This window comes from Onychostruthus taczanowskii, unplaced genomic scaffold (genome assembly GCF_017590055.1).
Source record: "Onychostruthus taczanowskii isolate IOZ18803 unplaced genomic scaffold, ASM1759005v1 scaffold46, whole genome shotgun sequence".
In the NCBI taxonomy this organism is placed as follows: Eukaryota; Metazoa; Chordata; class Aves; order Passeriformes; family Passeridae; genus Onychostruthus; species Onychostruthus taczanowskii.
In genome coordinates this window covers 5,794,904-5,809,630 of record NW_024502125.1, presented here as the reverse complement: position 1 = coordinate 5,809,630, position 14,727 = coordinate 5,794,904, and the positions used below count along the sequence as shown (strand labels likewise).

The 14,727-nt window shown below is 39.7% G+C and overlaps 1 protein-coding gene across 9 annotated transcripts in view; it reads left to right on the top strand.

Annotated features, from left to right (window-relative positions):
* The window catches only part of PDE8B (phosphodiesterase 8B), a 69,586-nt gene that overhangs the window by 39,894 nt on the left and 14,965 nt on the right, over positions 1–14,727 (top strand). For 4 of the 9 annotated variants that reach the window (XM_041414646.1, XM_041414644.1, XM_041414649.1 and 1 more), the window contains 6 exons: positions 1,441–1,529; positions 4,185–4,263; positions 4,758–4,898; positions 6,260–6,348; positions 6,763–6,823; positions 13,176–13,227. In XM_041414646.1, the coding sequence (XP_041270580.1) occupies positions 1,441–1,529; positions 4,185–4,263; positions 4,758–4,898; positions 6,260–6,348; positions 6,763–6,823; positions 13,176–13,227 (511 nt within the window). The remainder of the gene's footprint in view (positions 1–1,440; positions 1,530–4,184; positions 4,264–4,757; positions 4,899–6,259; positions 6,349–6,762; positions 6,824–13,175; positions 13,228–14,727) is intronic. The other 5 variants (XM_041414651.1, XM_041414650.1, XM_041414645.1 and 2 more) reach the window with 4 other exon arrangements.

Sequence of the window (14,727 nt, the reverse complement as noted above, 5' to 3'; positions counted from 1 at the left end):
GTACCTTTTGTTTTCCCATGCATTCTGTGGCTTGTGAGGTGAAAGTTACAGAAATATTTTAAGATGTCAACATTAAGGAGTGGAACAGACCCATGCCAACAGTTGTTTTTTATGTTACTTTTTTTATATTTTGCTCACGACTTGGAATTAAGCCACTGGTCTCCAAAACACAGTTTTTCATACAGGACAGAAGCACAGATTTCTTGAAAGCTATTCTTTGGAGGTTTGCATGCTCCTCTGGATTGTGCATGCAGCTGTGCTGTGAGAACTAGTGACAACACAGGGCATTTCCTATGATAACTAAAGTCAGTGCATGTGACTGATCAATAAACTTTAACTGAAGTCAGAGAATCTACTTCTTTTGTAGCAACAAAAAATTTTTGATTTCAGCAGGACCAAGCACAAGACCTTTTAGACCTAACAGATAGATAACGTTCTCTCCTGTCTGGAGTAAAATTTTTTTCACTGTGGTCAGATGCTTCTTACTTCATATACTTCTGTGCACTTCTGAATTCACAGTGACAGCTCAGTGAGATTACTTGTGAAGCAAAGTTACTTCCCTTTTGGAACTTTAGCTGCAATATTTGCTTGAAAACAAATGCCAAATTTTTCTTTTTTCTTTTAGCATGTATGTTTTATGTCTCTGAGGTTTTCAATTTCCATTCTGAATTAAGGCTAGATGTTCAAAAAGAAACATCAAGGCAATACTGGTTTTGTGTGAGACTGTGTTTGGGGGTTTTTTAGAGAGACTGTGTTCTGGTGGGTGCTAAAACCAAACGGGAAAATCCAGTAAAGGATTTAGCATATTTTTATACTTGCTTTTTATTTAGATATTTGTGTTGTCTTAAAAACTAGAAACTCATTCCTGAGGAAAAGATTATTATTCACAACACAAAAGGTACAACAAAAACTTATTTCTACCAGAAAAGAAAGTATAGTTGATGTTGGAAGGGACCTCTAGAGGTCATCTTGCCCAACCTTCCTGGACAAGTAAGGCAAGTTTCGGACCATGCCACGCAGATTTTCACCATCTCCAGTGATGGAGATTCTGCAGCCTCTCTGGGGAACCTGTGCCCAGGTCACCCTAATAGTAAAAAAAATTGTTGCCTGATGTTCAGGCTTCCTGAAACTCCTTTGCTTTTGTTTGTGCCAATTGCCTCTGGTCCTGTCACTGGGCACCACTGGAAAGAAGCTGGCTCTTACAGTCTCCCTTCAGATATTTATATCCCTTGATATGTTCTCCACAGCATTCTCCTTTCCAGGCTGAAAAGTCCCAGCTCTCTTGGCCTGTCTCACAGCAGAGGTGCTTTACCACCCTTGTGGGCCTTTTCTGGCCTCATGCCAGCTATCTTTAAAAAGTTGAAGTTTTAGAGGCAGAAACAGAAATAACAGTTTAAAACTATTGCAGCCTATTTCATGCACTCTTGATTTGTCTTCCAGCAATTCATGGAGAACAGCAGCGTAACTGCTTGTTACAATGAACTGGTTCAAATAGAACACGGGGAAGTGCGATCTCAGTTCAAATTGCGGTATGTAGAGGTGTGAGAAACTGCAAACATCAACCTCTTGGTCTAAATAATTGTACCATGTTACTTTCTGCTTCTTCCCAGCTAAGCATATGTGTGCCTTGCATCTGTATGTTAACTAGTACACTACATTTTTTATATTTTCTCCTTCTGTGTTTTTGTAAAGGACAAACTCAGTGCCTTAGTAACTGGTACCCTGAGAAATCTTGGTCACTGTAGATGTGGGGTGCAAATTTATGTGGTGGCAAAACTTTATAAAGTCATTCTTGGTCTTGTGGTCTGAGCTTTCATATTCGGAGGCTTGAACTGAATGCAGTCTTGATTCAGGTCTGAGTTTTTATTTTCTTGCTTGGCCAAGACTTGGCAGGCCAGGAGCATGGTTTTATACGTTAGTGAGAATTTAAATGGTGTTCATTCCCACATGCACTTTTTCTTTAATGTGACTAATTTTGTATTTAATATAGGTGCTTTTGCATGCATGTAGATATTTTTGCAGTGCAACCGTATGAAACTATAGAAAGAAATGCAGAGAAGGGGCTGTTCTTTCTGTAGCATAAATTAATTCCAGTTCTATCTACAGAAAATACTATCATTTTTCTACAGGTTTCAGTGTCTCTGTTTCAGAAGTTGATTTTTTCTAAGATTTCTTTGCAAACTGATACCAAAATGACTTTCCATTTTGAGTGATTGCATATTCATGCATGCAAACTGCAATGATAGTAGAATTCCAGGGGAAAAGAATTGGATTTTGGTTATCACAATTTTGATAGTTGTTTTCTAAAACTCAGCAGGAATGTCTTCCTCTTACCTCTGTCTTATTAGGCAGATCCCATTGAAAACTAATCAGAGCTGATACTGGTTATGGTATTCAGGTATAATTTTTTTTTTCATTTGTGTGGTTTAATTAAGTGGGGAAAAGAGTGCTGTACTGCACATCTGTGCTGCTAGTTGATGATCCGCATGGCTTCTATACAGCTTTGTAAAAGTTCAAGGGAAGAAAAAGCAGAAAGTTGGTTGATAGAATTAAACTCAGCATATGTCATGTGTTCAGACACAAGAGAAATGTGATGAAAAAGTAGCACCAGCCCCAGGGAGCAGCAGATGAGGTCATGTCAGTGGTCAGAAGTGGCTTTCCATTCCCAGCACGGACTCCGCTTTTCCACATAGCTGGTTCTGGTTTGAAACTTGGTTGGACATCTGTGTGCTAATTAAAGGGGATATGGGCCATTTAAACTTGCAATTTTGCTGGCTTGCTTGCCAGATCAAATGAAAATACTAAGGGTTGAATAGTGCAGACATATCTGTGTGTTTTCTTACAGAAAGTGTGCGTAATTACGTTTGTTAGCAGCTGATGTACCAGACAGGCATCTATCACTGAGACAAATTAGTTCCTTCACACAGCACAAAATCACACTTGGGAGCCAGCTTGAATTGCTAGAAAATCACATATAAAATTACTCCAAGCTCCTTTTATTTATGAGCAGAAACACTTCTGTCATCTTCTGTACAAATTACGTTTTTCCTACAAATCTTCATCTACGTTGCTGCATGTCTGTGTTTCTGCGTATGTCTCTTTGTGTATCCTATTTTATTTTGAGTTATTTCCACAATAAGCAGAAGTAGTAATATCCTGTATTTCTTAATTCTCTAGTTAGTGGTACTAATTCAAACCCTACTATGCAGCCTGGAAGCAAGAGGTTTCTTTTAGGTAATAACTGTGTACAGGAATATTTATGTATGGTGCATTTTAGGTCCCTGCAATGAGAGTCATATAGAAGGCAATTAGTTTGTCTTCAGACCAAATCAAAGATGAGGCACTGACTTCTATCAATGCAAGTATGACTGACTTGTTTCTTCCAGTACTCACTCTTTGGGCCATGGTCTTGGAACTACATGATACTCATGTCCTTTCCAACCCAAATCATCCTATGATTCTGAGATATACATTTTCTCCTAGTATTAGAAGCCTTTATTAATGTTAATGCCATCCTGTGAAAATCATAATTTAAGCAACTCTAATTCTGTACCAAGAAGATAAGGCTTTTGTTTTCCTGCATTAGTTCACGGATAGCCCTGAAAAAAATGCGTAACAAAGATCCTCTGGGTCCTGAAAGATGAGGATGTATGGAAATCAAGTCACTGCATTATTACTTGGAAGAAGAAAAATTGGTATTTTTTTTAATTAGAACTTTGAGGTGGCTCAAATTGTTTCCGTTAACTGTGTTGTATTTCAGTTTCTTTGATAGTGCCAACCTATTTGCTGTACTGAAAACTTGGTCTATATGTGCTGTCACGATTTTTGCGCTTCCAGTCTTTAATAATCACAAAACTTTCTGATGTAATAGTAATGTGTCTTTTTTACTGCTAATTGTTCATTCCTGCTGTTCAGAGCATGTGTGTAGATATAAGCACACACCTAAGATGCTGCAGCACCTCTGAGCACTTTTACAATGTAATCTGCAATAAAAGCACATTAACAACAGGGACGTATGAGGCTAGATGTTCTAAAAAAGTCATAATAAAGATAGTGACATGGTCTAGTCAAAACAACTGCTACTTTGTGGTTCATCTATCAATAAGTGCAATTTAATCACATATTTATAGTGAAAAAAATGTTCTAACAATAAAAGTAATGTGCTAATAATTTGCTATTTTCAGGGCTTGTAATGCAGTGTTTACAGCATTAGACCATTGTCAGGAAGCTGTAGAAATAACCAGTGAAGATCATGTCATTCAGGTAGGGGGGAAAATGTTAACTATTTTATAGAATTTGAAAAGAGGGACCCCAAAGAGATCTTGGCTCAGTAGTTTCTGTTCTCTATCAATATTTTAGTTTTGTTGCCCATTAGAAAGTCTTATGCAATGAACTGCTTAATATCTGATTGCTGCACATAGATGCCTCCTGAATTTTTAAGACTTTTCCTTCTGTAACTTCATTGAGATTATAGTTTTCAGTAATGTTGTTTCTGGTAAAACCTGCATTAGTTCTCTTTCTGTGCCTTCTGATAGATTACATACTGCCTTCTCTGTTCAACCTCTTATGTGAATAAAATGTTTCACCATTACATAGTATTTTTATATGAGAAACACTGAATTGTACAAGATGTGTGGTTGTGGCTTTAGCATATAACTTGTCATACATTGATACTTATATATAACTTACTAGCCTTTAAATAAGTTTCGGGTTTTTTTTTTTTTTTATATTGTCCTAATGTACCTTTGTTTTGTCAGTATGTTAATCCAGCCTTTGAACGGATGATGGGGTACTGCAAGGGAGAACTTATTGGCAAGGAGCTTACTGAACTACCTAAAAGTGATAAAAACTCTGCAGATCTTTTGGACAACATAAACACATTTATTAAAAAAGGAAAGGTAAGCAAATAAGAAAAACTCATGTGAAATCACTATAGAGCTCTATTCTGATTTGGTTTTTATTGCTGTAGGTTTAAGAACACCAGATGTGTTCTTCATGAGTACACATATAAGACCAGAATTCTGTTTCTCAGATGTCTAAGCACAACAGCCCATGCCACAGACAAGTAACTACAGATTTCATTAGCTTTGCTTTTAGGATCTGACTGAACTCCTGCTGATTTGCTGGCTTAAGATCAGTATCAGAATGTTTTCTGTGTTTCTGTTTTGCCTAGAGCCCGTGGAGCTTTTGTTAGATGGAGTGTAACAGTTTGTCCCTCAGTCAGTCTCTCAGGTGGCTGAATCATCCAACCAAAATGTGTAACTTCTGTCAAACAGCAGAGCCTTCTCTGACTGCATACCTAAAACACCAAAATGTATTGGCACCCAGTGGGGTGCCAACTGTTTTCCTAATAACTATAGTTAGAATATCTGCGGCGCACTGTGAACTCCTGTCCTTGCAGTGATGGGCCTGGCAATATGTTCCCCTAATACACACAACAGTCTCTTATCCCGTCTCCCCTGGGTTGCAGAAATACCTGTTGCCCTTCCCTGTCCCACGTTCTGCTTCAAGACCTTTGGGGAGCTCTTGAACCTTTGAGTCACGTCGAGCAATGATCTGAGCTTTGTGAGTCACTGTCTGGAGTTGTTTGCAGGTTCACCTCGGTTCATTAGCAATACCTACAGGCCACTCCTGCTGTGCTCCTCCTCATTTATATGGGCTGCCCAGCAGCCAGCACTGCCTACTCAAAGGTATCTGCTACCCATTTTCCAACTTCATCCTACCCGGCCACATAGTTCCCTCCTTAAGATATTTCCTCTTTGAGTTTAGTTGAAGGATGTCTTTAGATCAAGGATTTCTGAAGTTTAGCATATATATCGCATGACAACTGACAGCTTCAAAGCTGAATGGTGCTTGGGCTTATTTCTGCTGGTGCCAAAGGATATCCTCTGGAAGTGTTGCAGCCACTGCTCCTTATGGTGGCACCTAGAAAGAATATTTGTCACCTCTTTAAATAGGTGATACCTGAAGTTCCTTGTAAAAATTGTAAAGTTCCTTGTAAAAAATACCTTCTCCCAGAAGGAACATAATTATACTGTCTTTATATTAAAGATGCTGCTCTCCATTGGGTGAATAGTTGCTGCTCACTCTCTCTCTCTCTCTGTTATACTTAAGAGTACATTAATTTCATACAATTTTTAAAAATACAACTATGAAATAAAAATAATAATTTAATACATAAGTTATGCAGTAATAAACAAATATTTGACTGCAAGCTATGTATGCTCAGATGCTGTCTCTGTTTTTTGTGTTTCTTTAGGAATGGCAAGGAGTTTACTATGCAAGAAGGAAATCAGGAGACAGTATCCAGCAGCATGTGAAGATAACACCCGTGGTCGGTCAAGGAGGGTAACTAACTTGTCCGGAACATAATTGCTTTCTGGGTTTTAGGGCCTTCTCTCTGCTTTCTGCATCTGTAAGTTTGACATGAACCTCCATGTATTTTAGCAACTGGGCAACCCCCATGTCTGTGTGTGTGCTTGTACGTGTTCCCACCTTCGCAGTTTAGAAGAGACACATTGCCAAATTCTGCTCCCAGATTTGCAGGAGAATTCCTGGACCAACAGAAGGATCAGATGTCCTGCAATAAAAACCTCTATGACATGGTGAAGGAGTGCTCGTCACCCAGTTGTCTTGCTGGTGTTGCGCTTGGCATCTGTTTTCCTGAGGGCTTGGAGATCTCTGTTTAAAAAATAGTAATGTATCACTTCACTTCTGTCTTTACAACGTGATGTAGTAACAAGTGATGATTTCTCTTGCTAGGAAAATAAGACACTTTGTGTCCCTCAAAAGACTGCATTGTACCAATGAAAACAACAAACAGGTATTGTATTTCTTTCATGTGATAATTTTCATAGCTCTTAATGAACTGATATTTTTTGGCTTATAAATTTTTCCAAGAAGATGTGATCTATATTGTCAATGATATTCTCGCTGATTGTTGGAGCAAGCAAGAATACTTCAACATTTGCATGCATTAGTCTCTGTAGGACTCCTGAGGAGGACCATCTTTCGTTTTCTGGAGCATGGATATGACAGCTGAGTCCATGATACTGTGGAGCAATACAGATAACAGTTCAAAGGGAGTACAAGGCCTGTTTTGTAGGGCTGTTCTTGCCAGTCTGATCTGGGGTACTCATGCCAACTAATGATCTGTGCTCAGTGGCCCCAAGGTTTGACAATGCGTGGTACTTGTGTGAAGTGTAGCACTCATGCTGGCCCTGAGACTTCTCACACCTGCCAGAACAGGCGCTGTGGAAGGGTGCAACTCAAGCCATGACCCCAGTAAACCAGCAGCAGTGGCAGAGCTGGGTCTCTGCAGTCCAGACACAAATCCACACCAGCTGCTCCTGCAACAAACATGATGGCGTGGGGAGCTGTTTGCTGCCATCTTCTCCTCGCTTCCTCCCTCTGATGGTGTCTGAGGCAAATGATCATATCACATATATTGCCCCAGAAACACTCTAGTAAGTGCCATGTTGAGTAAAGAACTCTAGACTTTTGTGAGCAAAGGAGTGAAGGCTGTCTTTGGCATGTGGTCTCTAGGGGTGAGATAGAGAGTGGCTGGAAACATTTTAGACCAAGCATGTGCTCTGTAAAGAGGATTTGTTTCCGTGTCATTTAGGAGAGGTGTTACGTATCTTGTTTTATTTAGAATTTTATGTGCTTTTATCTGTGATGGAGGTAAAGACATGTAGGCAGGAAAAGTATTTAGAAAGTCACTGGTATGTCTAGTTGCCCCTTCTTCAGTAGAACAATACTGAATATTAACACATTACTGGAAAATCACTACTTCTAAAAGAATTTCATAGGGGGTAGCATTTGACTGATGAAACCATGCTCCTTGCACAAGTTTTTGTGGAGGTAGGTAGTAACAAATCAAGGAGAACTCTGCATAATTCTTGGAAGAACTTTGCATGTCTATCATTGAAAAATAAGACTCATAGTATTTTAAACTGACTTCATCTTTGAACTAAAACATGTGTTTTAGTATTAGCAGCAAAATATCATTTGCAGTCATAGGATGTTTTAAAATGTTCAGGCTAGAGGGCAACAGAGTTTTATAAAAACAGTGATAAATTTGCATGTATTTTTAATTCATTGTTTACACCTCGTAACTGTTGTTTCATTTATAGCTGCTTTGATGTTGATTTGAAAGTAAGATATAATCTAATGGCTTTTTCTATATTATACACACAGCTGAAAGACTGGTACAGGGATATGTATATAGGATATTCTTAATGCAAGATAATACGTATTAGAAACTTGTACCCATATGTAAAAAATAGCAGTAGGAATATAAGAAAAAAGTAAATTTTGTCCATCTTTGCCCTGTAGATTGGACTGCTTAAACCAGTAAGAATCATGCAATCATAGATTGATTTGACTGGAAAGGCACCTTAAAAATCACCTAGCTCCAACCCCCTTGTCATAGGCAGGATCGATCACCTTCCACTAGACCAGGTTGTTCAAAGCCGCACCCATCATGGCCCTGAATTTCCAGGGACAGGGCATCCAAAATTCCTCTGGGGAATGTATTCCAGTGTCTCACCACCTTCAAAGTAAATAATTTCTTCCTGATAGCTGGTTGAAACCTACTTTCTTTCAGTTTAAAACCATTGCTTCTTGTCCTATCACTACACACCCTTGTAAAATTTTCTTTTATTTTCTTGTAAGTCCCTTTAGTAATTGGAAGGTGCTAAAAGACCTCCCAGAGTCTTCTCTTCTGCAAACTGAAGAACCCAACTCTCTCATCCTTTTCACATAAGAGAGGTGCTACAGCTCTCTGGTCAGTTCTGTGGCCCTTCTCTGGGTCTGCTCCAGCAGTTTCATGTCTTATGCTGGCAGCCCCTCCAGCACGCTGTGGCCCCTCAAGCAGTTGTGACACCACAAAGCTTGGTGTCATCAGCCAGCCTGCTGATGTTGCACCTGATCCCACTGGCTGTGTCCCTGACAAAGATGTTACGTAATCCTGGCCCTAGTGCAGACCCCCAAGGAGCACCACTCGGCACTCCTCTCCACCCAGACTCCTGGCCATCGGCCACAACTCTTTCAGCAGGAGCATCCAGGCAATTCTTTATCCACTGCATGCTCAACCTGTCAAATCCAGGGCTCTCCACTGTATTGTCAAGGGTGTGCATGGAAGCATCAAATGCTTTGCACAGGTCCAGATAGATGACATTCCCTTATCCAGCCGACGTAGGAGGCCACCAAATATGTCCGGCATGATTTGCCCTTTTTGAAGCTGTGCTTGTTGTCAGCAATTATCTTCTTCTTTTCCATATGCTTTAGCATAGTTTCCAAGAGAATCTGCTCCATCGATTGCAGGGCACAGAGATGAGACTGGCCTGTCATTCCCTGGGTTTTCCTTTTTCTTTTCTAATCTTTAGAAATGACAGTTAAATAAGTTTCCCCATTTCCAGTCACTGGAAACTTCACTGGACTGCTATGAGTTCTCAAATCTGATAGACAGCCGCTTAGCCACTTCCTCCACCAATTCCTTCAGGATTCACAAATGCCAATCAGGTCCTGTGATCTAGTGCACCTTCAAGTTCCTTGGATGTTCCCAAATCTGATCTTCTCCTACAGTGGGTGATTTTAATTTTCCTAGTCTGCCTTTACCTCCTGTGACTAGGGAAGTGCATGTAGCTGGAACACTTGCAAGTGAAGACCAAGGCAAAAGAATCAGAGAGTACCTCAACCTCCTATGTGTCCCAGGTAACCACATCTCCTGTTTCCTTCCAGAGAGAGACCATATTTTCGCTAATCTTTCTTTAATTCACCAAGTTACCAATACAGGGTTTTCTTGTTGTCCTTTATCCCTGGCCAGATTTAATTCTATCAGGCTTTCCTAATATGATCCCTGGCTCATCAGACATTCTCTGTATTACTTCGAGGCTACCAGTCCTTGTTTCCACTCTCTGTAGGCATCCTTCTTTTGTTTGAGTTTGTCAACAAGTTCTTTGTTCATCCACACAGGCCTCCTGGCATTTCTGCCACACAGGCCTTCTGGCATTTTTCTGACTTCTCTTTGTTGTGAAGCATCACTCCTGAACTTGGAAGAGGTGACCCTTGAATATTAACCAGGTTTCTTGGGCCCATCTTCTCTCCAGGGCCTTATTCCATGTCATTCTACCAAGTAGGTTCCTGAACAGGCCCAAGTCTGCTCTCCTGAGGTCCATGGTAGTGAGTTTACTGTGTGCCCGCATCAATGCCCTGAGGATCTTGTACTCCCCCATTTCATGATTGCTGCAGCCCAGGCTGCCCTTGAATTTCATGTGCCCCATAAGCTTCTCCTTATTAGTGAGAAAAAGGGAAATTAAGAAACAAGGACTTGTGTCCAAGGTAACATTCATATTCCCCTGTATTGCTGGAAAGTATCATCCATTCCTGTCTTTTTGATACTGGTTCATGAGAAGCTACTAGTAAATTAAGCACTATAGACCTGGGAAGATTTACACATTTGGTGATCCCAGGAAATATGGCCTTCAAAAGGTTCTTCACAGATACAGAGGTCTGCCACAGAGATTAAAGACTGCAGCCTGACAGAAAGCATGGTCTGTGAAGATTTTAGGTCCCTTGAGGAAAAACAAGGTGTATTTGATAGAACTATATAATTGTTGTTTCACTTCTGTCACAGAAATATCTCATGCCTGTAGGAGATCCTGGACAATGCAGTTTTCCTAATATCCATGCCTTAATACTTGCAGCAGTAGAACTTTTCCTTAGACTAAAATAATTAGGTTCCTTTTCAAGCTACAGATAAATCTTTATGGATGGATAAAAGGAAATCAAATAAAATATTTACTTAAGTTACAGAGCAGTAAAAGCTGTCATAATTCAAATTTTGATGTCAAATGTCTAATGTTTCACTAAATCAAAATAATTTTAAACAGCTTGATCTCAGCATTCAGACAGTATATGCTGACTTCAAAACATCCTTACATCATCACACAGTTTTACCCTAAAAAAAGTATGTGTTTTTTGCCTGTACCAACATCCTCTGTAAGGGATATGAGAGACCACTGGAACTTTCATGTATTTCCATGCCAGATTTATCACATAGAAAAACCCTGCATGTTAAATTTATGCATGGAAAAAAGATATCTAAAAGAGCATTAAGCATTCCTACAGTGAAGATTTATGAATGAGGATTGACTTTCATGTGACTATTCCCGTGTGCTGAGCCTAGGTAATTATTAATGCTGCCATTGTCAATTTGAGACCTGGCAGGATAGAGTTCAGTGTTTTCACATTCATTTACAAGAGAGGTGTTGTTTCTTTCAAGAACATATTGACCCAAGATTAACTGTGTAACTGCCCTCATAACTTACCTTACATGGCTCTTTCAGGACATGCCTGCAGAAGGGGAAGAGAAGTATTCAGAGCAGAAACGTGGTTTATTTTTTTAGTAAAGCACTTGGAGGACTGTGCCTATGTTTCTGCCAGTTGTGCAGTAGACAGAGCTATATCCATTGGCTTTGAGAGAAGCTCCAGGATGAGGCCAGAACAAGCAGTTCAGATGTCCTGTGTCACTGTACCATATTTGATGAGATTTCCTTAAACTTACTCTGTTTGGATGAGATTATTTCTCTGAGAGTTTCTACATTGTTACAAGAGAGGTGTTTAAGCTTTTAAATTTTTTTTTGATGAAGAGTCTGTTCTTACACTCCGCTGAACAAGAGTTATATGGAGAATGGGCAAAGGGTTGCCCTTTTTTTTTTTTTTTTTTTTTTTTTTTTAATTCATTAAAAAAGCGATACCTGAATTTTGTGGGAATTTATTCCTTTCCATTTTCTTCTCTTCTCCTTTCACCCTCTGTCTCTCCCCCCCAACACCAGAAAGGAAGAAATGAAAGGTGTGCAAGAATGACAGAATGACAGAAAAGACAATTTGTATCATTCCTTTCCTTTCTTTCTTGAATAGCCCCCATAAGGACCCTGCAGCATGCGCAGTCACAAACTGCTACAGACCAGTAAGAGCACACAAGTACAACCTCGTCGCACTCTCCTTTTAACTGACAGGTTGCAACCATGGATTTCATGCATCCATGCAATCTAGTGCTTTGCTACAGGCAGGTGATGGATTTGGTCAGAGGAACCAGTTACCATATGATAGTAATGGGTTCCTAAATATTATGTGAACTGAATAACTTGTAATTACAGTGTCAAGCACTGACAATTATTCATCTGAAGTAAGAGGGTATGTGTATCTTCTCTAGTGACTGCAGTAAAAAAGTGAGCATTATTCCTAGTAAGCATTATTTCTAGTCTTTCTCTGTGACTCCATTAGCTATAATTAAATACATCACACACCAATTTTCAAGAAATAACTTGAGGAGCTGCTATTTCTGGTCAGTTTTCCTATCAACAGCAAAACACTTTCTTCTAATCACATTACAAAGGAAAGGGGTGAGGTGATTAGCAGGTATTAAACTGTCATGAACTGGACAGTACTTTTGTTTTTGAGAAGAATGAAAAAATAGAGGAACATTTAATCTGTGTTACTGCAGACCAAGCAATAGCTGTAAATTTTAATATATGGAAATATCCTATCTAAATTCTAAGAAAGCTTGAAATACCTACTGTTGGAGCTACCTAAAATGTTTCAGAAGATCCAAGAATTAAGATTTTGTATTTAATTCTTCATTCATGAGAATGATTAAAAACTACTTAAAAAAAAAAGGTCTGATGAACGACACCTACCTCTACCCCTTATTTCCTGGAGAGTAGTTTTTATAACTGAGTTTTTTGAAGTCCAGTTTATCATTAAAGTCCATCCATGAAAGGATGCATTCAAAATTAGCTTCAATGTTCTAAGAAAATTATTTTTAAATCACAAAAAAAATATTGTAGGATTTTCTTATTTTATTCTTTCAGGTTCATATGCAATTTGCACTTAACACACTACCTAAATGAGTATCAATTCTCTTGTAAACACAGGCATTAAACAGGAATTCAGTACATAAAAGCACTTGTATCTGTGATTTTCTGCATGGCATATCTGTTTGCTTTCATATTATTTCTCTACATCTAATTACACCTGAAGAAAAGTCTGTGACAATTTTATTAAAATAGCTGAATGGAAAATGCTGAATGTGGACAGTGTTGAATGCAGCCTGTTTAAAGCTTTTTGTATTATTTTTTCTTACATATATATTTTACTCTTATCTCCAGTTCTACAAGAGTCACCGTGAGGATAAGTACACAGGAGACAATTCCCAGTCAGGTTAGAATATTACCATTTACTTCTACATTCTGCTGTGCTGGGGGTTGTGTCAGGGTTCTCTGCTGGTATGAATGGTTGTCTCTTCCCCCTGTCCAGTCAGTGGTCAGAGCTGACGGCCAAGGACAGATGCCAGCTGCCTCTGATACCACACCATGAATTTGACTTGTAATCATCAATAATTGAGTCTCCTGTGCAGACCTCTTGCTGTGCATTTGAAGTTCAGATGCATTGCTCTGTTGTATTAAAACACTGTGTTTGATCCTGGTGTACCTTGGCACCGCTTTGTGTTTGAAATGTGGAATGTGCTGATTTGTGCCAGCACACCTGCCACAGTGTGTCTGAGTTTAGGACCTGTCAGCAGGCCATTGGTCTGGCCCCAGCACAGGATAAAACAGTTGTCTCCAAGGTGTCCAGGCCTGAGCAACTCAGTTCCAGTCAGCACTGAGTTGCTGCAGCATGTCTGCCACCCTTGTCTTGTGTCACAGGTAGGTTTGCTTACTCACAGACAGCACACTGTAGCCCTCCTTGAGTTTTGCAGAGAGTTTTTGACTAGAAGTGTGGATCACAAGGAAATAATTCCTTCCTCCAATGCAATGTAGTGTTTGGAATACCCCTTTTCCCTGAAGAAGGAGGTACTTAAGGCCAGTTCTAAGCTTGTGACTAGTGGTCTCAGCCAGACTGATATCTTAATTATGAGTGAAAATGTTCTCATGCCTTGTTGCCTTCTGGCATCTAAAGCCTTTCCTGCTATGAAAGGTGAGACAATGTTGCTGTGCAACTTCAGGCAGCTTCTGGTTTTCACATGGGAGGAGGATATATCATACTAAGAGCACAGGACGCGACAGCTTGGCATCCCCTGCTCTTTCAAGGAGCCTAAGAATACATAAAAACATCTTAGAGCTTTGTGATGCCAAATAGCAATGGGCAGGGGGAAGAAGAGACAATATGAAATTGGTTGTTCTCATTCCCATTGCTGCCACCGGAACTGATCCACAGTATGTTAAACCATTTGCTCCTGTATCCCTGTAACAAAAGGAGATTTTGTTCTCACTGTTTCTTTCCTGCAAACAGGAAGGTGAGGAAGCCCATAAATTAAGCAGGACACTTGTTACTAGCACATTCATTAGCTTACTAATGTTTTAAGTTTGCTCATTATTGTGACAGATTTCAGCAAGACTGGGAAGTCCCATGCTATGACACCACAATGACGACTACAGTGCAGTGAAAGTAGGCGATCTCAGAGCATGTGATGTAGGTTATCCTTCCCTGCAGTCCATGGCTGTGGTCCAAGAACAACTTTTCAGGGCCATGGGCATATACCAACATGTGACGAGCATAGAAGAGTAATCCATGTGTATCACGCTGTTTGCAGTGGTGTGAGATTTGTAACAACCTGGATGATAAGATTTTCTGCTCACCAGGTGAAGAAAAATTTTTACGTAGGCATTTAAATATTTACAGATGAAACCACAGTATGGCAGAGAGTAGCTTCTATGCACC